We start from the raw sequence: 27,077 nt of genomic DNA, 5'->3' as shown, positions 1-27,077 counted from the left end.
ATTGCCTACTGGTGAGAGCTGGGTCAGCTGAGGCAGGATCTTGATCAAAGTCTGGGAGGGGCTCTAGAGGATGTGGCCAGTTGGAAGGAGTAGGTCCTGGGATTGAGAATAGAAGGGAAAGACTCAGGCTCTACTCAGCCTTGCCATCTTCCACTTGCTGGGACTGAGACCAGCTGAGCCCATGGGCGGGGAGGGGCTTTTCAGCCTCCTTGAGACAGAGTAGCCTAGCGAAAAGGATTCTAAAGAGGGAGAGAGACTCTTTGGGATCTAGCCTTGGTTTCTTCTTCTGGGGTCCTGGGCTGATCATTTCCTTTCTTTAAAACAGGTTTCCCAGACCCACTCCCACCTCAGTCTGTCCCCTGAGGGAGTACTGAGTTCCCAGTGCCCAGGACTTGCTACCCACCTCCACCCTCTAGAGTCTCTGTGTGATTAAAGTAGATCCGCAGAATACGATGGGACATCTCCCTTGTGTTTACCTGTTATTTAACCTGCATGGATCTAGCTCAGGCCTGTCCCCTGTTGATCCCTGGGGTAACTTTCAGACTCTCTGAGAGGATCACATGCAGTTCTGGGGGCTGCTCTCTTTTTTCTCCCCTCCTGGTCCTCCACCATCCCCAGCCCAGAGGCTCACGGGTGATTCTGTGGGCATGCTCTCAGGGTGGGGCCTTTCCACTCCTTCCTCCCTGTACGTAGAGACTCATTGTATGTCTTCCTATTTCCTTCCATGCTCATGCCCATTACCTTGGCCTAGGAGGGTGTGGAGGTGGGTGTGGGTAGGTGTATGTGGGAGGAGATTGTGGGTCTGGCGGGAGAGGGCTTAGTTCCTGCTGTCTAGCTTTTCCTCAGCTACCAAACCCCATCTGCATGCTCTTCACCCCATCCTCTCATCCTCTTGCAGATGGTACCTCACACTGAGGAGGGGCCAGTCCCCCTAGGACCAGACCTGCTGACTGTGAGGAAGTCTGGTGTCAGCCGGACACACTCTCTGCCCAATGACAGCTACATGTGCCGCAATGGGAGCACTGCCGAGAGATCCCTAGGACACAGGGGCTGGGGGCTCCCCAAAGCCCAGTCAGGTACCAAGTCTGGGGTGAAACAGCTTAGCTCACACGAGGAGAGACGACCTTGCCTAAGACCAACAAAAAGCAGTGTCTCTTATTTTGAAGAAACCCTAAGCTAAAGGGAAATACCCAGACTAGAGGAGGTAGCTCTCATCCTAGGGCAGTGATGGGTAAAGGCTCTGATGGGGAGGAGGACCCGAAGGAAAGCATCAAACACTATCTCTACTCAACCCTCCCTGTCCCTTCCCCACAGGCTCCATCTTGTCTGTTCACTCCCAACCAGCAGACACCAGCTGCATCCTACAGCTTCCCAAAGATGCACACTATCTGCTCCAGCCTCATGGGGCTCCCACCTGGGGCGCCATCCCTAAACTACCCCCACCTGGCCGCTCCCCTCTGGCTCAGAGGCCTCTCAGGCGCCAGGTAAGCAAGTGTGAAGGGCTGGACCTAGGTCCTGGGGTGAGACTCTCCAATTGGAATTCCTGTGCTGTCGGTAATGGCCAGAGTCAACACTTTTATTCTTCCAGCCAATGAGAGAGCAGCTCTAGGTACTAGGAACACGGTATTGGGTAAAAGAGAAGTAGTTGGGAGTTACCACCACCACCACCACCCCCCCACCTCATGAACACACCTTGTTTCACTGAGGAGGCCTAGGGGCCAAGGTACAGTTGTTGCCATGGCAACCAACATCCATTGGAGGTGGTACCCAGGTATCAAGGCTCCCAATCCCAGGTCCAGAGTTTCCACACTTTGGGCTAAACTGAAGGACGTAAGGCAGGGTTTACGTGTCTTTACTTCTGGCCAAGCCTGGGATCCACCATCCATGAACCAGAGAGTGACTTATAGAGCCAGATGATGCTTGTGTGCCTTGTGTTGATGTCTGTGTCTCCTGATCACAGATATAGGAATATCTGTCAGCATCATGCTCGTGGGGGTCAGGCATGGTCCCTCTTCCCACACCCACTCCCCTAGCAGCTTCCTGCTGCTAGGCACTGGGATACAGTTCCTGCTCTCTGAGCTCAGTAAGGACAGAGACACACATGCTATCAGATCACAGCAGTCACAGGTTAGAGCCCCATGGTGCTTGTGTATTATAGCAGGGAGCCCCGAGGAGACAAGGGTTAGTTTTACTTGAAGTGGATTGGCAGGTACTCATCACAGAAAACCCATGTTCAGCAGAGCAAGGGATGCTTGCCGTTGGGAAGGGAATTCAAGGCCGAGGGAATCGTTGCCTTGCTCTTTCTCCCTGAAGGCTAGAGGCACAAAGGGGCCAGATTGGGAAGCAGAACTGGCGTGAGTTCTTTCTGGCTTCCCAGAGCCCAAAGACTGCAGAGAGTTCCTCCTGCAGGATGATTTGGGGAAGTAGAGCAGGGAGGACAGAAGAAAGGTTTGGTGGTTGAAGGGGAGGTGTGGTCCACAGAGCTCAGAGGGCTCATCACCCCCAATAAGAGAAGCTAATAGGGTGGTCCTGCAGCTTTGTGGGGGGGTTAGGGACAGCCAGCATGACAGAAAGGATAAAGGATGATCCGAGTTGGAAAGGAAATCTCTGGTCTGAGCCCTGCTTCCACTCCCTACAGGCAGCAATAAGGACTGACTCCCTGGACGTGCAGGGCCTGGGTAGCCGGGAAGACCTGTTGTCAGAGGTGAGTGGGCCCTCCTGCCCTCTGACCCGCTCCTCATCCTTCTGGGGCGGGTCGAGCATCCAGGTGCAGCAGCGCTCCGGCAGCCAGAGCAAAGTCTCCAAGCACATCCGCCTGCCAGCCCCTTGCCCAGGCCTGGAACCCAGCTGGGCCAAGGACCCTCAAGAGACCAGAAGCAGCTTAGAGCTGGACACGGAGCTGAGCTGGATTTCAGGAGACCTCCTGCCCAGCAGTCAGGAAGAACCCCTGTCCCCACGGGACTTGAAAAAATGCTACAGTGTAGAGGCCCAGAGCTGCCGGCGCAGGCCTGGGTCCTGGCTAGACGAACAGAGGAGACACTCCATCGCTGTCAGCTGCCTGGACAGCGGCTCCCAGCCCCGCCTATGTCCAAGCCCCTCAAGCCTCGGGGGCCAACCTCTTGGGGGCCCTGGGAGCCGGCCTAAGAAAAAACTCAGCCCACCCAGTATCTCTATAGACCCCCCGGAGAGCCAGGGCCCTCGGCCCCCATGCAGTCCTGGCGTCTGCCTCAGGAGGAGGGCGCCGGCCAGTGACTCGAAGGATCCCTCGGCCTCCAGCCCCCTTGACAGCACGGCTGCCTCACCCTCCCCAAAGAAAGATGCGCTGAGTCTCTCTGGTTTGTCTTCTGACCCAACAGACCTGGATCCCTGAGTCCTACCCACTCTGTCCCCATCACCTTTCTCCACTGGGTGCAGATCCTAGCTCCGCCTCCTGGGCAGTCCTTCTGAAAAGTCCCATGTAAGCAGCAAAGGGGCGTAAGTAGCCACGAGGCACCTCGCATGCCTTCTTCAGTGGCTGAGGGATGACAAGCAGGACTTCCTGAGAGTCAGTCTGAAGAGAACACAGCCCTGGAGCCCCCCGGCCTCCGGGAAGAAGGAGAAGGAGATGCCCAGTGTGGCCAAGGCTCTCGACACCAGGAGCTGTTGGGAGAAAGCAATACGTTTGTGCAGAATCTCTATGTATATTCTATTTTATTAAATTAATTGAATCTAGTATATGCTGGATGTACGACATTTTGTGACTGAAGAGACTTGGTTCCTTCTTCTTTTATGTGTCTCAGAATATTTTTGAGGCGAAAGCGTCTGTCTCTTGGCTATTTTAACCTAAAATAACCAGTCTAGTTCTATCCCCTCTTCTTGTAAAGCACAAGCCGGGGGCCGTGAGTGTATTACAACCCAACGGCGGCCCATCTTCAACGGAAAGCGAGAACCATTTTGGAAACTGTCATGTAACTTATTTTCTCCTTTAACCTCGTCATCGTTTTCTGTAGGGGAAAAAAAAGAGAAAAAGAGAAAAAAAAATGAGATTTTACAAATGAAATGGAACCTTTTTATATATATACATACATATCTATATATCTATATATCTATATAAAATAAAGTAATTTTCCAAAATAAAAAGTTAATTACAGTCCAGAGTAAAAGCAAAGGGGATGCAGAGATAGGCGTGTTTAGAGGCCTGGAGAAAGGAAGTGGGTGGTGGGAGGGAAGGTTCGGGGTTGCCTGTGTGTGCGCGTGCCTGTGCGCGTCCCTGAGCATTGGTGCATATGAGCTTTGTGTCTGAGAGAGGATGAGCTCAAATGCCCAGCCCTGGAGGGCTCCATCCTTGCACCTCCCCTGCAAGCTTACAGGAGAGACCCCTGTGCCTGGGAGGGCTGGAAACACGGCCTTCTTTTTTTCTATCAGAGCTTTATCGCATCCTCTGAGCCAAGCAGCTCAGAGAATGTGAGTAATTCCAGATTAATTCTTATTTCTGCTGACAGCTATCAGCCGCGCACTGAAAGCTAGAAATTGGCATAATGAAGCTGTTTTGGTTAATGGGGCCAGTGGAGGCTGGGAGGCAGCCTCAGCTGCTACAGAACTAAATCAAGGGGCTGGCGGGGGAGGGGCAGACGCTTCTGGGTTTTCCCTGCCCTGTTCTTCCACCCCAGCATCTGCCACACTCTGACTGGGTGGTGACCTGAGGTGTCTGGACTAAAGCCCCTTGCCTTGAACTTCATCTATCTGCCTGCTAATATTGAGATTAATCTGTGTAAACAGAGCAGGTTGACCCCCCCTCCCTCCCCCCCCCAAAATGATGAGAATGCAGGGACCAGGACTGGAGTCCAGAGGAGACCTCCTGATGAAGCTGAAGGGTTGGTGGTAGCCAGAACACTGAGCTAGGGAGCTGGCTCCCTGAGGGGTGATAAATGATACAATTAAGGTGCTTACATGGTCTGCTGCTGCTTGCCCAGTGGGAGGGAGCCAGAGGAGAGGGAAGAGGGGGGAAAGGCCACCAGTGTAGGGGGGCCAGGAGTCCGGGAAGCCACCTGACCTAGAGCCACTTTCTGATGCTATGGTTGAAGTCCCCATGCCAAAAAGCAGTAGCCAAAGACTCAGCCAGCCTTTTCACCCATCAGCCATTGCAAACATCTGTCCTTACCATTTCCATTCCCTTGAACAGCCCCACCCTTTCAAGCCAGGTGTGCGTGTGCGTGTGCATGTGTGTGTGTGTGTGTGTATACTCATGCTTTGGCATAGAAATCAGACCCAGGGCTTATATGTATTTGAGGCAGGACTCTACCCCTAAGCTGCATTCCAAGCCCTGGGTTGGATTCTTGAAACCTAAGTGGCACCCCTCACTCACAGCGCCCATCTGCACAGGCAGCTGAGAGCCCGCAGTGCCAGGTTGCTGGTTGCTGGGAAGCTGGACTTGCAGGCGTCTGTCCTCTGGCCTACTTCCTAAGCTCAGAGAGCTTTTTTGATTGCTCTTTGGGGCAGAAATGATACCACTCGTGAAAGCAAACACCTGGTTTGATCTCCCTGGGGTGTTTGATGGCGCCCAGCTCTGATCCCTCTAGCCCTCTCAGCTGGAGAAAGGGGGTGTTTGTACAAGCTGGCTTTGCTTTCTCTCTCTCTCTCTCTCTCTCTCTCTCTCTCTCTCTCTCTCTCTCTCTCTCTCCTTCTCTCTCTCTCTCTCTCTCCTTAAGGGAAGCTGTACAAAATTCCTAGAGTTTTGCCACCTGGATCTAGGGATTAAGCTTTTATATTTTTGTAAAATTCTTTAGCTGTCTGTTCCTTATGGGTGAGAGGTTTGGGAAGGGGGAATCTGGAAGATCCCCCCTCCTCCCTTTTTCTTCTTCTAGTGGTTAGAAGATTCTATGTCAAGGTGAAGCAGAAGGCTGAACCCTCTTCTTCACCCAGAATTTCCTCATTACCATCCCTGCCTCTGTAAACACACAGCAGTGCAGTAATACTGTAGTGTCACTTGAGGTAATGCATAGCATGCCTAATTCTTTCTACAATCCTGTTCTCCTGCCTCTCTCTTTCTTCCCAGTAATGACTAAAGAAGCTCGATGTGGGTCACACTGAACATGCTCTAGGGTTGCTCTCCAGGGAGCTACTGTGATCCACCCAGTGAGAAGGCAAAGACCCCTTCTCCAGCTCCCCATCCCACACTATCTATGGACCTGAGAGCACTTCTCTGGCAGGATACCATGCCTTTGTAGAGACAGCTGGGTGGTACTTTGGACATATTAATAGATAGCAGAATGAAGGTGGATATTTGGAGGGGGGAGAGTATTGTGGTTAACTCTTCCAACATTGTAAAGTCTTTGTGGCCAGGCTCAGTGATGCATCTCAGCCCTTGGGAGACGGAAGGAGGGGGATCAGGATTTGGAGGACATTCTCCACCACATAGTGAGCTGGAAACCAGCCTGGGCTACGAGATAGTCCCTGTCAAAACCAGCCAAACAAAAACCCACCAACAAAACAATGACATCGGTGATGGAAAGAAACTGGTGTGTCTCATTGCACAGGTTTGAAAGTAGAGAAGAAACAGCCGCTGAGTCTGAACGGTGCATGGTGATCTTGGGGAAGTGGGGTTGGGGAGACAGCAGGTCTTTGGTTAGGGCCTCCAACGCAGGGGCTTCTGAGACAAGGGTAGTGGGGGGGGTGCTTTTGGAAGCTAGAGCATCTCTCTCTCTCTCTCTCTCTCTCTCTCTCTCTCTCTCTCTCTCCCTCTCTCTCTCCCTGGGTGCCTTGCCTTCTTGCCTTCATTCAGTCTTCTTCCTGGGGGTTCAAAGAAGAAACTGTGTCAAGAGCCCCAGGCCTCCACCTCGGGCTTGGCTGCTTCAGTTTCCACCCCCAAGGCTCCAGGAAAAGGCCTGTCTGGGGGTGGGGAACTGGGAAAAAAAGGAGTGATCTGAGCTGGTGCTAAAAACAAACCTGAGGCTCACACGCAGTCTCTCGCTCCTCCAAGGGCTGAAGCCAGGGAAGTACCCGGCTAGCTTTTTTTTTTTTTTTTCCATGCAGTGGTGGGTTCATAGAAGTTAAGAGCTGAGGTCACACAGTCAGAATTTGACTCTAGGGCTGGCCTTCTGCAGCCCACACCATCTCAGTCTGTTCTCACTGCGGAGGAAACAGGAAGCGATGGAAAGATCCATGCTTACAAAATGAAAAGAATTTTGCAAGGAGGCTAGGGGACCCTTTCCTGAAGCGGTCACATTGGGTTTATAGAAATACACATGTGTTCTCTGTGTGGCATAGTCAGTGGGCTAGAAGGGTCCACGGCCTCCCACCTGGTGGGATACTAGCCTCTAACATGATCCCAGCCATAGGGATTGTGGTGGTGTCCTTTGACCTCCAAGGTAATGCAGGTTCTGCAGTCACTCCAGGTTTCCAGGCAATGTCCTTCCCTAGAATGGCTCGCTCTGCCCTTTGAACCCCTGGCACCTGCTTGTCTCAATCACCACGGTCTCCACCCTTCTTTCATGCTCCCACCCGGGCCTCTACCCACTTTCCAAATATGTTTCAGCCTCACCTTCATCCGTTCTCCCAACGTTGTCTGGTGCCCTATGGTTTCCCCTGCTGAGGCGCCAACCTGCCCCACCTGGTGACAGCCATGTAGTGAGGGCGTTAGACACCAGGTGGCAGCACAGAGCACTTTCAGCTGGTGCCACCCAGGGTTTCTCTGCAAGAGGGATAAATCTGGGAAGAAGATACCAACTGTGGTGGATCCGTCCACACACAGATGCCCTGTATAGCCCAAAAGAGGAAGCAGCTCACGGTGTGAAGAACTTGTCTGTGTGGAACCACAGACTAGAACACACCATCTGAGCGCTGGGGAGCCACAGCCAGGTGGAAAGGGAGGGTGAGTCCCTGGTGCCAACAGGCCCCTTAAGGCCACTAAACTAATCCCAGACCGAGGTGGCATGTTGGATAGGGGACTTAACTCTCAAAGCAAATCTAGTTGTTTACTGATCCCATCTGTAGGGCAGGATAAAGTGGATCAAGGAATGAGCTGCCCAGTAAAGTCCAGGAGGGAAGTCTGCTACAAACCCCACACTCTGCGTGCCTTAGCTCCTATCCCAGTGTATGAGCTTGGCTGAGACCCACAGATCCTATTAATTATTACTTTGAAAACTCTGAAATCGGGTGCAGTAGCCAAGCCCTGGCCTGCATGCCAATTAGATGAGGGAGCAGGCTGGGGCAGAGGGCAGACTTGCTGAGACTGGGAGGGGTCCAGGCAGATCCAGATGGGCTGAAGTCTGGCGGAAGCCAGAAGGGGGAAGCAGGGTGTGCGCCGGTGCATAATTTAGGGGTGTTCACAAACTTTAAAGGTCTGTAAACATTCAGTGAGATGGGGGGTGGGGGTCACATTGCTGGTTCTACACTGTCCCTTTTGTTAGATCCAACCCACCCTGCCCACAGGCAGCATTTCCTGTGCCTAGGTCTTCCTGTCTCCTTTGCGCTTCTTTCTAGCTCCTGCTGCTATGCCCACTCTGGATTTGCCTTTCCCTTTTTCTTCTCTTGCCCGTTTTCTTGCCAGGAAATTCCTGACGCGGGACTCCTTCAAGATGCTCACTGGCGGAGGAGACACAGCGCATGCGTAGTCCATCTAGTTTGGAATCGCAGCCAGGTGGAAAAGCAGGGCGAGGCATTGGTCACCAGACTCTGTTCCCCTCTATGCCTCAGCTCAAACCTTGTTGCTCCTCTCATCATCCCATTCGATAGAAATATCTTAGTTCTGAATACTCAAAGGCAGAGTGGGCCTTGCTCACTTTGGGGACTGTTCCTCGTGACACGGTGGCCTCACTACCTACCTTCTAGGGAAATGACATTCTGAGAAATGCTGCTTTAACTTTCCCTATACAAAGCAAACTTTCACCCAATCTGTAATAAGTTAACCATATTCTCTGAGATTATTTACAACCATGCACTCACTCTCCCACAGGCTGCGCATTCAACCTATTCAGAATTACCTTCAAAGACTGTAATCACTCTTGCTATGCTTTGGACATCCCAATGTACCATGTTCCCTATTTTCCCTTTGGGACTCTTTCATGCCCCTGACTCAGAACAATGTATGTGTATGGAAGATGTGGTAACCAGGTTTAAGACCATTCGCTTGGAAACATTGAGGGGTTGAAAGCAACGTCACTTCCTCCTTCTCCCGCAGAAATCTGTGGGTACAGATTCCTAATATTCGACTGTGGCTCTGTGTGCTGTTCTGAATCAGTAGGGCCAGGAAGACGATTTTTCTCCCTATGGGAATCCTGTAAAAGATGAAGACAAAGGTTCCTCCCTCTTTTTCATTACTGGATTTACTATGCTGCTCAATAGAGAGGATGGCCTTTGTTCAGAATCTACTTTTTAGACTCTTTTAGATTATGTTACTCTCTTTCAGACTAGTCTTCTTTTAGATTAGACTAAATTAGATTAGGACAGGAAAGGCGGAAATATGAGGCCCACTCTTGGGTAAAGGGCACCAAGAGCTAGTCTTTAGTCTTTTATATGGCATAGCCACATTTGGACGCCTTGCTGGAGGAAGCATTCTTCCACCCAGCTACCCACTTGAGTTGCTGGTAAGTGAGCTACAAGCACAGGGATTTTCCGATAGGTGCTGAGGAAATCGGTCTCCTTCTCGCCAGGCTGGTTTAGTCTGGGGAAAGCTCTTGCTTTCACTCTGGGGAACTCTCTGTCCCCTGAATTTTGAGCTCATGCACAGCAGTTAGTTAATGACTCTGCTTGTGAGTATCAGAGCTAAGATGCCTTCAGAAGACATTTATGTGCTTTTAAGCATTATTCAAAAGGACTGCCCCTGGCATCCTGAAAGAGACTTGGGCAGGGCAGGGTGGGATTGGTAACCCGATTGTGCTGTGCGTAGGACAGGTTCAGTGGAAGCTCTTAATTCTTTGGAACCAAGTTAGGTGAGCTGTAAAGTATTATCAACAGAGGAGAGGGGAACTTCTGGGAAAATCATTACCTACTAAAATTCTTGTATTCCCTCAGCCTCATTTTCTGCCAGTAGGTAATCCGTACTCACAAAATGACTTCCAAAAATGTCTTGAAGTGGCTTCTCAAACAGGAGAATTTTTTTTTAAAGATTTATTTTTTTTTATTATATGTAAATACACTGTAGCTGTCTTCAGATACTCCAGAAGAGGGCATCAGATTTCATTACGGATGGTTGTGAGCCACCATGTGGTTGCTGGGATTTGAACTTGGGACCTCCAGAAGAGCAGTCGGCGCTCTTAACCACTGAGCCATCTCGCCAGCCCCAAACAGGAGAATTTTTAACCTCATATCCTTTCTTTAGAGAAGACAGTTCCCAGTCATGAAGGGTTCTTGTTTTCCTGCTTAAAGATTTTTTTTTAAAGAGCATTAAAGAGAATGGGGGCCAAGGCCATTTTCCCCATGAATAAATAGATGTTATATCAAATATTATGAAATATCACCTTTTGGCTGGCAAGCCCTTATGAGAACAATGCTTACCACTGCTCAATATAGTTTATAGTTCCAGGGGTGGGTGGATACATGCCGGTCTGTTGCTGCTTACAGTCAAAGGCAGCAACCTTCTCCAAATGTTATTTAGGATCAACTGATCAGATTCAAGGAAACTGTGAAACTGTAGCTCTGCCACTCTGCCAAGACTGCAGTTAATAAACAGAGCAGTAGAGCCAGTGCAAAGGGCTCAGAACAGTTTCTCTGTTCATAGCCCTCTTCTGGAGTCGTTTTCCACTATAGGACAAAAACCTACAGAGCCATGAAATGAGCCTTGTCTACAACAAGCTACAGAGCGACAGACAACAAAGTGGCTGTTCACATCATATCTCTTTCATTAATTTATGAAAATGCAATTTCTGACTGCAATAAAAACTTCTTCATTGAACAGTAGTTGCAGCCAGTGCTTGTACTGGCAAGTTTTATGTCAGTTCGACACAAGCAAGAGGCATCAGAGAGGAAGGAGTCTCAATTGGGAAAATGTCTCCATATGATTGGACTGTCACCAAGCCTGTTTCTCAATTAGTGATTGATGGGGGAGGTGCCAGCCATTATGGGTGGAGCTACACCCTGGGCTAGTGTCCTGGGTTCTATAAGAAAGGAGACTGAGCAAGCCCTATGGAACAAGCCAGTAAGCAGGACTCTTCCATGACCTCTGGAACTCCTGCCCTCCAGGTTTCTATCCCGTTTAAGTTCTTTTCCCGACTTCCTTCGATGACAAATAGTGATGTGGAAGTGTAAGCGAAATAAACCCTTTCTTCCCCACGTTGGTTTTGGTCACGGTGTTTCATCACTGGAATAGTAACCCTGACTACATCAGCATGCTGATGTGGTTAAAGCATGCCAGAATATTGGTGCCAAGGAGCACAAAGCCCAAGTTCTAGAAGCAGTCCTGAAACCTCCTGCATGCTTTACACATGGAATAAAAAAAAGGCCATTTGCAAAAACAATGCAGATAAGCAGATACAAATAAGTCTCAGCCTGGCAAACCCACCTTTAAAATATATCCAAAGAGTAATGAGAATTTTCTCTAGGCCAATCAATGTTATTCTAAATTTGATAAAGGTGATCCAAATTTGGAAATGGGAAGATGAATACAAAGGGCAGTTAGATAAAGATGTAAACCAGCCCTTCTGCACTCTGCCTGAGTTTGGAAGCCCAGAGCCTCCTCCCCTGCACTATCTCCCAGATGCCAGGAGCACAGCCAGCTATTACCACTGCTGGTCTTATCCCTTGAGGTCTTTTGAGACAATCCCTCTGGTTCCACCCCTAACCCTAAGACTATAAAAGCATTACTCACCAGTATTAAAAATAATTCTACATTAGGTTTATCTTTAGTTAAAGCTGTAAAATTAGGTGTAATAGGAAAAGCAACGAGGCTCCCCACAGACTTATGGGAATTCCTTCCTACAAAATGATTTGACTAAATTTTAGGTAAAACAAATTGAATGATAGGAAGTGTTTTTGTTTGCCCAGATGTTGCTGATTCAAGTTATACAGGTCAAATTCATACTATGGCTCATTCCCAGCGGCGACAAGAAATGTCAGCATTAACTCAGTCAGAGTAATTGATTACTATACCTTATCTAACATCCCCAGGCTCATGATGATTACTGGAAAATCAAAGACTTGATTCCTCCGATGCACCCTGGGCTCAGCCGATGTGTCTTGATCGGCCTTCTATTACAGTTTTAGTCAACCAGATCCCCATAACTGCCATGGTCGACACAGGAGCTCATGTTTTTACCATAGCTAAACAATCCTGTCCCTCTAATCATGCTTAAGTCTTCAGACGCAGACATCCAAGGGAGGGTGGCAAAAGTTGTCCCCTACCAGGCATAGAAGCCTTATGTGCTGCCTCCCTGCCTGCAAGTGCATCTTGCCCTTAACCTTCCTCCCTTTGAGGGCAAGACCTCCTGTCTCACTAGGGTTGAAATAGCTCTCTATACCTGGTCATTCTTTTTCCTAAAGACCACTAAAAATCACCTACTCAAATTTTCTTGGATAAAAGGTCGTTCCCCCCCCCCCCAGTTTGTGTAAATCAGTGACCCACTGAAGGAGACAGACGTAATATTTATATCAGCTAATTCAAGAACACTTGAGGCTGACCATATAGAACCATCTTTTAGGGTCTGGATTACTCCTATCTTCTGTATTTTCCAGAAATCTGGTAAATGGAGGCTTTTATGTGATCTTTGTGTTGTTAATGTCCAATGCCATCCATCCCTCTGGTGTTCTGCAGCCAGGAGTTCCCTCTCCTACCATGGTTCCTCAAACTACAATGTGATGACGATGATGATGATGATGGCTTTCAAGACAAGATTTCTCTGTGTAGCCCTGGCTGTCCTGGAATTACCTTTGTAGACTAGGCTGGCCTCAAACTCAGAGATCTACCTGTCTCTGCCTCTTCTATACTGGAATTAAAGGCATGTGACACTATATCTCAGCCCCACATAATAATAATAATAATAATAATAATAATAATAATAATAATAATAATGTAATATATAATACTATAGTACACATTGTACAACAATTATAATAATTATTATTATTGGTAATAAATATTATTATTGGTTTTAAGGGTTTTTTACTGTCCCTTTACAGCCTGATGCTGAAGATTTGCTTTTTCCATATAATCAAGCATCTATGTTTTGCTTTCAATAGGATGTTTTTCCCCAAGTAACGACCATTAGCACCACCTTCTGCCAATGGTGGGTTAACAAGACAATATACCCTACTAGAACAAACATTCCACACAGCTAGTGTGGGCATACTGTCACTCATCTGAGCAGCCCCCACCCAATGGGCAGAGCTCCCATCCAAAGGGCCACCCTTTCTGCCTTCTCTTAAACTTCACTGATTACAATTGTCTGTTCCAAGAAAGCCAATGCTAAGCTCTCCTCAACGCTCTCAGGCACTGTCAATGGCTTTCTGTTTAACTTGGGATTTCCCAGTGTAGCCTCCTCACCTTTTTTATTCTCTTAAAGGAGATGCTCACTTAAACTCACCTCACGGGGTAACTCCTGGCCTTGCAGCAATCACAATTAGACATTCCAGCTCTGAATCAAAGACAACTTTTCACAGTCACTTAGATTCAACTTCCTTGTCAGCATTTTAAAGCAGCTGTTTCTTCCCCATAAACCTCACCAAAACGGTTTTTTACTCAAAAAATTACTCTTAATGAGGCAGAAGCTCCTAACTCAGTGGACAAGACCCTAATATTCATTTTCTCTTCCTTATGATTATTTATTTATTTATTTATTTATTCATTTGATGTATGTGAGTACACTGTCACTCTCTTCAGACACTCCAGAAGAGGACATCAGATCCCATTACAAATGGTTGTGAGAGCCCATGTGGTTTGCTGGGAATTGAACTCAGGACCTTTAGGAAGAGCAGTCAGTCTGTGCTCTTAAACTCAGAGCCATCTCTCCAGCCCCAACCCTGATAATCTTTATCCTTCTATACTTCAAGACAAAGTCAACTTTCTCTAGCAGCCCCCAGAAGAATGGGAAATAGCTTTGACTGCCTTGGGGGCCAGGGGAGGGGTACACATACATCATTTCACCTCCCTCCGATGAAGACTCTGTGGGATGACATCACATCCCCTTACAAGCCTGTTCAGCCACAAGCACACATCCTATTTCTGATGCATTGATCATTTCTCAGATGGAGTCAATAATTCGGACAAAAGAGTCATTCCTTGGTGTGAGGATGCTGGACATGGCTCTTTTTGTTACCCTCCCAGAACAGCCCCACCCCCACCCACGGGCAGAACTTTTCCTGCCCTTTCTGCTTTCAAATCCCTGCTCAGTCTTTCCATTCTCACTACAGCTCAAGCCATCCCACTCTTACTTCTAGCTGTTATGGAGGCTGTGACCCTAGGAAAAGACCATAGACTTAATCCAATATAATTAAAGGAGTTATTGATTAGTTGCTAGCAGGATGGCAGCCTTAAAGGCAAATCTCAGTCATGTTGTAAAGGCAAGGTTTTGGGTTTTTTTGTTTGTCTGTTTTGAGAGGTTTGTTTTGGTTGGTTAGTTTTTTGTTTTGTATTGTTTTGTTTTTTGTTTTTTTCAAGACAGGGTTTCTCTGTGTGTAGCTTTAGGCTGTCTTGGAACCCATTCTGTAGACCAGGCTGGCCTCAAACCCATAGAAATCCACCCACAGAGATCTACCTGCTTCTGCCTCCCAAGTGCTTGATTAAAGACATGTGCCACCACCATCCAGCTCTTCTTTAATTTACTTATTTATTTTTTTATTTTTTTGTGAGACTAGGTTTTTCTTTGTAACCTTGGCTGTCCTGGAACTTTCTCTATAGACCAGGCTGGCCTTGAACTCAGAGATCTGTCAGCATCTGCCTCTTGAGTGCTGAGATTAAAGGCATGCATACCAGCAAGGAAGGGTGTTTTTAAAGGCAAAGACCATAAGAAGATCTTCAATAGCTACACAAGCAAGCATAGATGGTCTGCTCTGTTAAGGTAAGTGGTCAAAGCGACCCACAGTAATCCTTGAATCTGTGTAAACAAGTTACAGAAGCCAAAACGCAGTTAGTCCTATCATAACAAGTAGATGGTTACAGTTGTACATTTCTGGGCCTGAGCCACTGGGTGAGGGCTACTACGAACTTATCCTCCAGGTACTGGAGTCAGGCAAACATCTAGTGGGTACCAAGATGGATGCCTAGCATAAAATGGAGTTTCTTTAGCCATCAGAAAACCACCTTGGCTCATACCTCAGACTTCTTGTTATCAGTGTTTAGCTCTATCCAAAGCCTCCTATCAATTGTTGGGTTCCTCCATCTCCCAGCTGAGAGCAGCCAATCCCTGGAATCTTCCACCTAATGATCTTTGGCAAACAGGTGCAATTCATGTAAATTTCTCTGTTCACTGAAAAAAAAATTGTCCACGCTTGCATTGGTGCTTTTTCAGGCATTGTCCTTACTACCTCGCAAACACATGAGTCTGCTCAAGCTATCTGTAGACCCTTGTTAACTGCCCTCTCTGTAATGGGAATCCCCAAACAAATACAAACAAGGGTCCCACTTACATAGCTAAAACGTCTCTCTTTTTAACAATTTTGGGAAATTCACCTATCTCATGGCATTCTCTATAATCGCCAAGGACAAGCCATAACTGAACATGCCTACTTCTAACCAGAAATCGAATACATAAACAAGAAGGTAGGGACAAGGGGGTTGGCTGCTCAGGAATTAGCTTTAAAAATGGTACATTATTCCTCTCAATTCCCCTCACCAAAACTGCAGAAAAACATGTTAAGAAGCAAGAGATTTTACAAAAAATGAATGGCTTTATATGAACTCCCTCAAGAATCCAACCAATAGCTGGAAGCTCCTCCTCCCCAAATAGTCAGACCCCTCCCCCCATTAATCAGAGCCCAGGCTCCACATCTGTGTTTTCTCCTCTAGGACCTCTCTTGATCCCAGTGTAGGTGCTAAAGTCAGACTCTGAGCTGCTACCAAAAGAGAACAACCTGACAAATTCTACTGAGTTCCAAATCCAGTGGCCTTGCTCATTTGCCTCCTGCCTTTACCACCTTTTCCACAGAACCATTGGAACTGAAGGAATGAACCAGGAATGGGTCTTTCTTCTTTCATGAGAGTAACTGGTTAGTCAATCGACAAACACTCCCTGAGGACTCAGCCAAGCACTGTCTTGGGTGATAAAGAATACTACAATAAAAAAAGATTTATTCCCTGTACTCAATGTTCACAGACCATTGGGGAGGCAGTAGTTGTGATATAGGGAAGAGACTTCTTGTTGATTTAGACAGGTTCTCATATAGCTTAGACTAGTCTCACACTCACTGGGTAGCTGAGGCTGGCCTTGAACTTGTGATCTGTTACCTCCATCTCCCAAATGCTGAGATTCCACTTATGCACTACCATGCTCAATACTGACAGAGATCTTGAAGGATAAACAGAGTTTGGCAAGTGCAGTGGTCAGCAGAGTTAGGAAAGGGTCTGCTTGGGAGGTGAGCTAGGGGCAGGGGTGCAATAGCCGAGGGTCCGGGAAGTACATTCAGTCCAGGGAGCTACCTGGAGTAGCCATGTATGGAAGCTGCATACAGAAGAGGGCCCTTGGTACCTGTACCAGATGGAGCTCTGAGGCCCTGGTAAACTGTGGGAGGTCTCAAGGCCTGAGCTTTCTTGCTTGGGTGAGACAAGCAATCAAAACAGCAATGTCCTGCAAACACTACTATAGTAGTCATTTTACGGAGGGGGGGTATTCTACATCTCCTTTTGTTCTCAGATATATGCAGGGCATTTCTATGCTCACTTAGCCCGTTTAGCTCCCAAGTAAATAACACAGAGAACTGATGATTTTATTAACAAGCTGCTGGAACTAGAGCTGGGCAGATAGTTGTATATTTTAACCCTCTATGCTATATTGCTATTTCCCAGTCATGTGCCCCAAGTCACTTGCCAATTTGTCCTACCTGGCCTCCTTCTGCTATAGTTGTCTGTACTCAGGGCAAACTTCTCTTGACCACATGCTCATGGTCCATCCTGCCTCACTCGACTTCCTTCTCCCTCTTCTTTCTTCCTCCGCCATGGTCCCTTCCTGAGACCCTTCCCTCGATTGTGAGTTCCACCTTTCTACCTCCTCTGCCAGTCACAGGCTCCAGCTTTTTATTAGCCAATCAGAGATCATTGGGGAGCATTCTTTACAGCATACCGGTCATTACAATGCCTATCTCTGAACTGTAACTTGATCTTGTGGTACAGAACTCAGCACCTGAACACACAACACTCGAGACCAACGCTAACACACTATGCTTGTTCTTCAAGGAACATGGGGGGAAAAAAGAGAGACCACATTCCATAAGAGGCCAGTAGGAGTGCACCCCAACATTTCCAGAGGGAGGGGAAGGCAAGGATCACCAAGGAGTGCATCATGACTTTGGAGAGACCAGAGAAGGCAGAAAGGATGGAAAGGCTGATGTCATGGAAGAGGGTGCTTTGCTCCAGTGCTGCACCCAGATTCCTGCTCTCAAATTGGAGGCCTAACAAAAGAACTTCACGCTGACCTTGAGCTGGAAGGTCTCAGGGAATGAGAAGGGTTAACTGGGGTTGGGGGAGGCTCATCTTCCTAAAGGATTCCAGAGGAAGGTCCCTTAGTCTCCTCAAGCTCAGAATCACACTGGTGGGTTTTATCCATGGCCCGACTCCAAGAGAAAGCCCAGTAGTAAAATGCCATGGAGGGGTGCTGGGAAAGTCATGTTCAAGGTTAGCGGAAGGCTCAGAGATTGGTTCAGATGCTTTGATCTTAGATGCCTAGACTACAGGGTAGGAAAGGGGCTTCCGTGGTCCTTTGCTAACTCACTTTGTCCATGAAACTGGTCCCAGAGACATGAGGAGCCTGTCACGGTTACATAGGGTACTATAGATACTACCTGAGGCATGGAGGGGAGGTAGGCATGACTGCTGGCTGCTTTGAGGACCTTCCAGAGTCTTCACACAGAAGTGTAACCAAGGGCACGCTGACAAGTTACGGAAGCTCCACGAAGTCTTCTGTACAGAGGTTGGAGGAAGACAGGATGGGAGAGAAAGGGGCAGAGGGAGGAGAGAAATCGAACAGGTGACTAACTGTCCCACCCCCACTCTACTAGCTTCTCCCTAATCTGGCTTCCAGTACTTCGTGCCTGCCCAGAGGGGTAACGGATGGTCTACACTGTCCTACCGGGTCCCTCCAACGCCTTCAGGAGGCTAAAAATACCCTGTCCTGACTGGGAAACAAATGCCAACCACACACACACACACACACACACACACACACACACACCAAGAGCTTGCAGATAGAGACAGGGGTAAATTAGACCAAGAGGATTTCTGCTCACTCCAGAGAGGTGTGGGTGAGTTGGGATCGTATCAGGGAAGAGAGAGAAGGAGGGGAACCCAGCGTAGCCAAGCTGGGAAGGCCATTTTACAGACTGACAATGTGGAGGCTCAGCGTTAAGACACGGGTGCACGCCTTTAATCCCAGCCCTTGGGAGGCACAGGCAAGCAGGTCTCTGAGGTCGAGGCCAGCTTGGTCTACAGAGTGAGTTCAAGGGTAGCCAAGGCTATTCAGAGAAACTCTGTCTTAAACAAACAAAAAAACATAACAGTGAGCCGGGTGTGGTGGCACTCGCCTTTAATCCCAGCACTTGGGAGGCAGAGGCAGGTGGATTTCTGAGCTCGAGGCCAGCCTGGTCTACAAAGTGATTTCCAGGGCAGCCAGGGCTACACAGAGAAACCCTGTGGTTTCTCGAAAAGCCAAAAAAAAAAAAAAAAAAAAAAAAAAAAAAAAAAAAGCCATGACAGCAACAACAAAGGGTCAAGGTGTTAGTGAGGGATTTTCCTGAGGCCTCACTAGAATTAACCTAGGTTGGGTATTACATGTAGTCCATGCGGGTTATAGTTTGTTTTGTTTTGTTTTGTTTTTTCTGTTGAATCCTCAGAAAACTCAGTGTGAAGGATTCTATTATGGTGATCCATACTTCACCAGTGCAAAAGTGGGGAAGAGAAGTGCCCTGGGCAAGACACGGGAGCCACAGAACCTGAGAAGGCAGCAACTTAAGGGGACCACAGGGAAGTCATACACCCATCTATTTGGTACTAGGACCAACTTCATGCCCCACTCCCCTGCTGTACACATGTGCATAGACACATCACATAAATGTGCTGGTCTCAGTTCTCTGGTAACGTATGAAGAAAGAGACTAGGCTCACGAGCACTTCACATACTATAGACAATGATCTCCTATTTATATATAAAGCCAGAAATGACCCTACCTTTAGAAAGGACTTCTTTTACAGTGAGACTCATTCTCACGTCCATCAGCTTCGGGGTCTATAAGCTCAGGGACTAGTACAGTCAATTAATTACCCATCCTTACTCTACTGTCCCTTTCTTACATTATCCTTTAGGTACCAGCACTTTTACCAAGGCTGTGTTGCAATCGCTGGGGACAGGGAGAACTTGACCCAGAGGGCCTGAGGGCGGGGCGGGGAGGAGTGCCTATGGAGCAGGGAGTCAGAGGCGGTTCCGGGGCAGATCTGCTGGGGCTGAGCTGAACTGAGATTCCAAGTCCTGCGGTGCACCAGAGCCACATGGACCGCCTGTGCGGCTCCGGAGAGCTGGGCTCCAAGTTCTGGGTAAGAAGCGTCTCTTGGTATCCGTGCTACGGAGGAAGTAGGTGTCAACCGTGGGATGTCTGGTCTCTCGCCCCAACACAGCCTTCCGGAGGACGCACCTCCGGAGTGCGGAGTGCGGGAGCAGCAGCTGATGCCCTGGAAAGGCGGATGTGCATAGTCAGACCTGGGAGGGTCTAAGCTCCAAAGGGGGAAGAATGGGCGCAGAAGGATGTATAGCCACGGCTGTGCCTTGACCTACCGCGGGGAGAAGCTAGGCAGAAAGGAGGCTCCTGGAATCTGTAGTTGCAGGGCGCCAAGAATAGGGAAGCTCAGGCGCTTGCCTGTTGGTGTAAGTCTCTCTGTCTGGTGGATCCCAGGGACTTTTTGCGTTTTGCATAGAAGAACACTTTGTATTTTGCCTGCATCCCTAATGAATGAATCCACCCGACCCCACCTCCACTGGACCCGACCCAGTAACTGTGCCTTGGTTGTTCATCCAATCTTCCTTGCCTATACCCTAGGGCATCCAGAGCCCTGATCCGTCAGGACTTGGTACAGCTAGACCTTCCAGGCCCTGTTTTGGGAGGCTACTGTTTCTGTGAGCAAGATCCACCTGCAGGTCTGTGAGGAGACCCTATCTACACCCAGGACATATGAGAGAGAGAGAGGAGAGAGGAGAGAGAGAGAGAGGAGAGAGAGAGGAGAGGAGAGGAGAGGAGAGGAGAGGAGAGGAGAGGAGAGGAGAGGAGAGGAGAGGAGAGGAGAGGAGAGGAGAGGAGAGGAGAGGAGAGGAGAGGAGAGGGAGAACTGAGGTGTCCAAGCCCAAACCTTTCCATTGATAGATAAGGGAAATGGGGGTCTAGAGAGGTAAGGAATTGTGCCAAAACACCAATTCCACGAAACCAGATAAAAATAAAGTAAGTTAAAGCAGGTCTTTTGTACTGGGGTTATAGCTCAGGGGCGTGGCGCTTGCCTGATATGCAGGAGACTGGGCTCAAAACACAGTACCGTGAGGGTATGGTATGTGCGCACGCGCACAAGCTCAGTGCAGAAAGGTAACTTTCTGTGTCTCTCCTCAAATCCTTGTATCAGTCATCTTAAGCGTCTGAAGTGTGTGCAGCCTCAGCACTTGTTCCTCCACCAGGCAAAGCAACTGGGGACACAATCTCAGCCTCACAGGCAGAGTGTGACACGGGGCTACTTTCTCATTACCCAGGGGTTGCCCGCCCTTGTCTGGTTTCAAATCTAGAATCCGAATCCCAGTCTGTGTTTCTTCCATGACGAGTATTTGTGTATATGCATCCGGTGTGTGCAGATGTGCGTGTGCAGGGATGCGGGTGAGCTGTTTTGCACAAACGTGTGCTGTGTGTCTGTGTGTGAACAGGCATGTGAAAGTCAAGAGCCACACTCCAGTGTTGTCATTTAAGGTATCTCGGACTGGGCTGGGCACAAAGTGTAACATGGACTTGAGAGAAGTGAAAGGTCCTGAGTTCTCCTCCGCTTCCAGCCTCGCAATGCCAAGAAGCTGAATGTGGCTGCACAGCCTGTCATCCAGTATTTAGGAGCTGGAAATAGAACCAGAAATTCCAGGTTATCCTTGGCTACAGGGCAAGTACCAAGGCCAGCCTGAGACACATGAGACTTCATTTCCAAACAAACAACAAAAAGAAAAAATTAAAAGTGCTTCTTGGAGACTATCCTTTTCCTTTGGGTCACTAACTGGTTCTAGCTCAAACCATGAGGAGTGCCCCCATCATCTAGACTGGAGTGGCCACTCTCCTCTGAGGTCCAGAGGGAATACACTGGCGTATGGGCGAGCTTCTCTTCTCTGCTCACTTGGACTTGCCAGGCGTGACTGTGGCATGGTAATGATCACAGTGACTAGGCAAAAAAAAAAAAAAAAAAAAAAAGGTGATAAACAGGAGGAAGGGTGTGCCAAGTTTCAGGTGCAACCTTCCTGGTCGTCAATGAAGCCTTGAGTAATTAGAACTTCCCAAGGCATTGCGCCCCAGAGGCTGGAGATAGAAACCTGTCCGAAGTCAGGGATATGCAACACAGGGGCTTAGCTAAACCAATCTTTCAAGGTAGAGACTTGGGGTGACACCTGGCTGGTATAGCAGTGGCAAGATCACCATTTTGTTCCAGAGTACTGGACTAAGATTGGCCCGTGTCATAGTGCCAATCTTCCCACGTCTGGCTGCACTTTTGAGCCTCAGGCACCCCAGCCCTGGAACATAGTACTGTGCCTGAGGCTATGTGGGTTGGATCTCATCTCTACTGTGGCCCTTTGGAGTGGGGGTTGTCTCTATGCTTCGATGTCTTCAATGATGGGGGGCACGGGGGTGGGAGGGGGAACCGACTACACCTCTGCCCATCCCAGACTGAAATGATCCTCCAGGTGATCTTGGCTTCTAAAGACCATTACTGGTTGCACTTGTCAGTGGCTTCATGTTGGGGTGTGAGAAAGCAGCAAGCTTTGCATAGTTCAGCCCTGGGGAGTGAGGGGGGTGTTGCAGAGCTAAGATGTGGAAGGGTCTCCGGTTAGGAGGCTGAAGCCTAAGCTACAGCTCAGTTACTCAAAAGGCTGACTTTCTGGGTTACTCTTTTTTTTTTTTTTTTGTATGCTACTTTGCATCTCATTTGCATCATATATAATTCAGCTATACCTTTGAACCTTAGGAGCCGTGGTGAGGAGTAACTGGGAGTAGCCAGGGAAAAACCAAACAGAGAAGAAAAGGGACTGGGCCCCTTGTTTACTTAGACTTTCCCTAGCTTCTGATGGCCTTTCTTCACCTGTGAGATGAGGAAATGAGCCACCTGCTGCTTACCTTGCAAGATTTTTATGGTGATCAAATGAAATAGAGAATGTGAAATTAAGTTGAGAAGCAAGAAGCTCTGTTGGCAGGCCCAGCTAATCCTGTTGACTGGTGGGAAGACAGCGAGGAATGAGGTCAGACTGCCATGTGTTTAAAGCCATGGTCCTTCGAGCAAAGAGTTGGCAGGCTGCTGGGACAGAGGCTCGGCTCCAGCAGGAGAGCAGGAAGCTAATGCCTGCTACAGTTTCAGCCTCAGTCCCCCTATGAGTGTCAATCTGGGGACTTGTGATCCTGTAGACACACCTACACCTGTATGTTCACACGCACCACATGCTAGGTGCCATGACATGTCTCCTTCACACTCCCTGTCCCCATCTCTTTGGGCATATTATCAACATCTCAGAGTACACCTTAAATTTGTGTGAAAAGAAGCTCCGAAAGAAGTAGTCCAGAGGAAGACTCTGTCTCAAAGAACAAACAGGACATGGTAGCACATGCTTATGATATCATACTTGCGAGGTAGAGGCAGGAGAATCAGAACAGGATAGCCCCTAGCTATGCAGCAAATTTGAGGTCAGCCTAGATTACATGAGATCCTATCTCAAAAACAAAGCCTGGCAGTGTTAGCACACGCTTTTAATCCTAGCACTCTGGAGGCAGAGGCAGATGGATCTCTGTGAGTTCGAGACCAGCCTGATCTACAGAGTGGGTTCCAAGCCAGCTAGAGTTACACAGAGGAAACCCTGTCTGGAAAACAAAACAAACGAGCACATCCAAAAATTGGAGAGAGAGTTCAGATGCAAGAGATCAAGGACAGAGGAGGTTGGAAATTCTCTCTGTTCTGATTGGCTACCCCATGCCCCCAGAGGACCACTGTTTGTTTTGGGACAGGTTAGACAGACCTCACTGGGGTGAAGGGAGTGCATAGAAAGGCCTGGACTGTTGGTTCTCAAAAAGTTTAGTCTGTTTGCATAACTAAGCTTGATCCCAGACTCTCGCATAGGAAGCCAAAGGCTCACTTTGCGTGTATACAGAATTATCCAGACTGCCTAAAAAGTAGTTGGCACTTGAGATGTACAAGTACCCACTTCGTGGGAAGAAAACCCAAGCAAGGACAGCAGATGGTCCTCACTCCGGATTCTGTGAGTTAGGGACGAGGGACATTTTAGTCAATGGTGATTTTTCCAGTTCCTCTTTTCTGATTCCTGGACCCTTCCATTCCTGGCCTTCTCATTGTCCCAGACTTAAGTCTACTTGGCAGCAGCTCTTGGTCCCATGGGTTTTATAGGGGTCAAGCCCATATGGAAAAGATAATTATCCTGCCACCTAAGGAGGGACTTAAGCGCCGGTACCTTGAAGACCCATTTCCATGGCTCCTTCTTTGGTTCATCTCGATTCTGTCATTGATGTGAGGAAGTCACTCAACTTCTTTGAGTCTAGCTGAGCTTAGGTGGTTTGGGGGGGGGGGGTTGGGGAGAGCATTCAGGTCTGCAGCTGCCTGGTGACGATTCCGGGAGGATGAGCTTGTGGTCCAGGGCCGTAAATAAGGTGCTCTAAACATTAGGGCTATAGGTATTATAGATTCCAAGGTTTCCTATTAGATTGTTGCCCAACACATGTAGGCACAGCAATGGACAAGGTTCAAGTTTCGATGCATCTGGGCTCCCATATGAAAACAATGTCATGCAAAGATGCTGGGAACAGGATGGCTGCTGAATGGACAGGTGGGTGGAAGATGCCCACTTGTAAGCCTGCTAGATACCATCTCCTTCCAGGGACCTAATCTTCCCTGCCAGGACAGGGACCTGGAAAACCCTTTTCATTAAAGCTGGAGATCTCGAACCTCAGGCTTATTAGTTTTGGTCTCTGAGTTCTTGGCTTCTAGGTGGGAGATTTGGTTCCTTGTGGTCCTAGACCGTCTCCTCCTGTTCCCTGGGCCTGAGCTAAAGGGAGAAACTTAGGAAAGGAAGTGAGTCAGGGATGTAACCTGAGAGAGGAAGCTTTGCCAAACGGACTGACTTCCCCTCCCCACCTCACTCTCCCAAATGGTCTTATTGCCACACCTGCAATCCCAGTACTCAGAAAGCTGGAGCAGAAAGATCGCCCTGAGGCTGAGGCTATCCCTGGCCATAGATGGTAAGATCTTGTTTCAAAACAACCAAGGGGCTAAAGACGCAGCTTAGTTGGAGGAGTGCTGGCCAAGCATTCATGAAGCTGGTGTTTGATTATAAGCACCACACCTATAAATCCTGGCACTTGGCATTCGGAGGCAGGAGGATCAGGAATTCAAGGTCTTTCTTAGAAATATACTTACTTTGAGGTCAACCTGGTCTATATAAGAACTATCTAACAAAACAAACAGGGGCTAGAGAGATGCTCCCGTGGTTACGAATGCTTATTGCTCTTCCAAAGGACTGGAACTCAATACTCAGAGCTCATGTTAAGTGGCTCATGACCGCCTAACTAGCTGCAGGGAATCCAACTTCTGGCCTTCTCGGGTACCTGCAGTCTCATGCACTCATGTATGCACAGACACACCTATACATGATTAAAAATTATAACAATAAGGCCAGGAGATGGTGGCACATGCCTCCAATACCAGCACTTGGGAGGCAGAGGCAGGCCAATCTCTGAAGTCAGCCTGGTCTACAGAGTTTACAAAAACAAATCTTGGGGCTGGAAAGATGGCTCAGTGCTTAAGAGCACTGACTGCTCTTCCAGAGGTCCTGAGTTCAATTCCCAGCAACCACATGGTGGCTCACAACTGTCTGTAATGGGATCAGATGCCCTCTCCTGGTGTGTCTGAAGACAGTGACAGTGTACTTGTCAATAAATAAATAAATGAATAATTTTTAAAAAAATCTTAAAACAATAGCAAACGAAAGGGCTTTGGAGTACAAATGGCCTAATTTTGAAGTGAGGGCTGAAAGTCTGTGCCTTTGCCCCCTCCCTGTATAGGTACCTCGGGGTCAGGACACCCGGCTGTGCTCTCCTCTTGCCCACCTAGAACTATTCTTTCTGCAGTTGGTCCAGGGAGCTGAGCTGTGGGGCAGAGTGTGGGTGGGAATGAGATCTCAAGCCTAGATTAAATTTCTCTTCCAAACCAGACAGTCCAGTTTCTAATCCCCTTTGCTTCCAGAACTCAGCTGGTCCATTGCCTGGTTTTGACAATCCCTACGCCCCAGGTGCATGGATGAACTGCAGGAGGGGAGGGCTGGCAGTGTGATTTGAGTGTGTTGATGTCACACTGGCGCTGACAGGGCACTTGGGAGGCACAGTCGAACCCAAGGAGCCTAGGTCTTGGGTTGCATTGTCAGAGCTTGAGTTCCAGGTTACCCATGGGTCCCAGAAGTCCTGGCACACAGTGACACTCAATAACCAAAGTCTTCCCGGGATGCCAGGTCTTTTACAGGAGTGAGAGGTGTGTCCTGCCTTCAAGCTAGAGGCTGACCCAGCATAGCCCTCTGTGGCCTCTCAGGCTTCCTGTTTTTGTCTTAGTAGCTCACGGAGGGCTGGGGGGGGGGAGGTGGTGGTGAATCAGAAGGTGCCTGCTTCCCTTCCCTCCAATTTCTGCTGAGATAGATGATCTTGCCAGTCGGTCCCTTCGCAGTGACCTCAGGAGCTGTCTAGCACAGATGCACCCACCGCCCCCCCCCCATATGGGATTGAGGAAGTAATGAATCTTCTTTAGACAGAGCCTGTCAGCAGCCTGAGGCCTGGGAGACTGCTGACAGAAGTGGGACAGAGAACTCTGGAGTCCTCATGCCCCTCCCCCTGCCACTGGTTTGAGCCTACAAAGGATCTCAGCCTCGGTGCCCATGAAGGGGCATCTGCCCTGTGGTCCATTCTGGGTGCCGGACCTTCCACCTTATCGGCTCCATCCAGCTGTTTAATCTCAGTATTTAGGAAGCTGCTGTTGCTGTGGAAACCAAGTGGCCGTCGGCAGGCGGGGCTGTGGGCCTGGGCTGCCTCCCAGCTGGTGCTCTTCGGACCAGGAATGGAAGAGGAGTTTTAAGGAGCCACCCTCCACCCTGTCTGAGTGGATCCAGGAAATGACCACAACTGACTCTGTCCTCTCTGTCATTTATACTTTAGTGCCTTAGTCTCGAGGCCCCTTTGGTTGTCAGGATGGTGCTTCAGTGCCAGAGAAACAGCATGATGTTGTCTTGGTGTTCAGCTACGGAAGCTGGGGCCCGGGAGAGCACGTTAGTTCATTCACTCGTGTGTTTTGTTCAGTCGGTGTAGAGAGAGTATGTGCCTTCTGGGCTAAGTGCCCAGAAGCCATGGGCAGGCAGGTAGGAAGGTGAAGGTGAAGCTGAGCTCTGGAAGTCCTGCCTCGGTGCTTTTCCTTGAAGAAGGACCAAAGTCATTTGGCTGAGGTGGGCAGGTTGCAAACTCTAGGCAGTGAGGAGCATCGTGGTGAACCAAAGCTGTCCTTTAGCAAACCTGTCCTCAAGGAACACTTACTGTCGTAGGAGAAGGTTGAAAAGCGATAACTGAAACACAGCTCACTTGTATCAAGTGAGAGAAGGTTGTCATGGCTGTGGAGAAAATAAAATGGACAAGGGACAGGTGCAGGGTTAAGACGAGGCCTGCAATGGGTCACAGTTCTAATTAGGAAGTCAAGGTGAACTTTGA

General features: G+C 48.7%; 2 protein-coding genes across 47 annotated transcripts in view; both read left to right on the top strand.

Annotated features, from left to right (window-relative positions):
- Positions 1-4,124, top strand: part of Cacna1g (calcium channel, voltage-dependent, T type, alpha 1G subunit) — a 66,010-nt gene extending 61,886 nt beyond the window's left edge. For 30 of the 43 annotated variants that reach the window (XR_388339.2, XR_388338.2, XR_879510.2 and 27 more), the window contains 3 exons: positions 899-1,076; positions 1,315-1,484; positions 2,639-3,714. Coding sequence is in view for 38 of the 43 variants with exons in the window: in XM_006532088.4 (XP_006532151.1) it covers positions 899-1,076; positions 1,315-1,484; positions 2,639-3,370 (1,080 nt within the window). In the remaining 5 variants the exon portion in view is untranslated. Of the gene's footprint in view, positions 1-898; positions 1,077-1,314; positions 1,485-2,638 lie in introns of all 43 variants that reach the window. The other 13 variants (XM_006532087.4, XM_006532076.4, XM_006532084.4 and 10 more) reach the window with 3 other exon arrangements.
- A 15,373-nt stretch (positions 4,125-19,497) lies between these two features.
- Positions 19,498-27,077, top strand: part of Abcc3 (ATP-binding cassette, sub-family C (CFTR/MRP), member 3) — a 49,723-nt gene continuing 42,143 nt past the window's right edge. For 3 of the 4 annotated variants that reach the window (NM_001363189.1, NM_029600.4, NM_001363187.1), the window contains exon 1: positions 19,525-19,644. In NM_001363189.1, coding sequence (NP_001350118.1) covers positions 19,600-19,644 — 45 coding nt within the window. In that variant the 5' untranslated portion in view covers positions 19,525-19,599. Of the gene's footprint in view, positions 19,645-27,077 lie in introns of all 4 variants that reach the window. The other variant, XR_879762.3, reaches the window with a different exon arrangement.

Source organism: Mus musculus, chromosome 11 (genome assembly GCF_000001635.26).
Source record: "Mus musculus strain C57BL/6J chromosome 11, GRCm38.p6 C57BL/6J".
NCBI classification, from domain to species: Eukaryota; Metazoa; Chordata; class Mammalia; order Rodentia; family Muridae; genus Mus; species Mus musculus.
The sequence above is the reverse complement of the archived record's forward strand: the minus strand, read 5'-3'. Positions and strand labels throughout refer to the sequence as shown.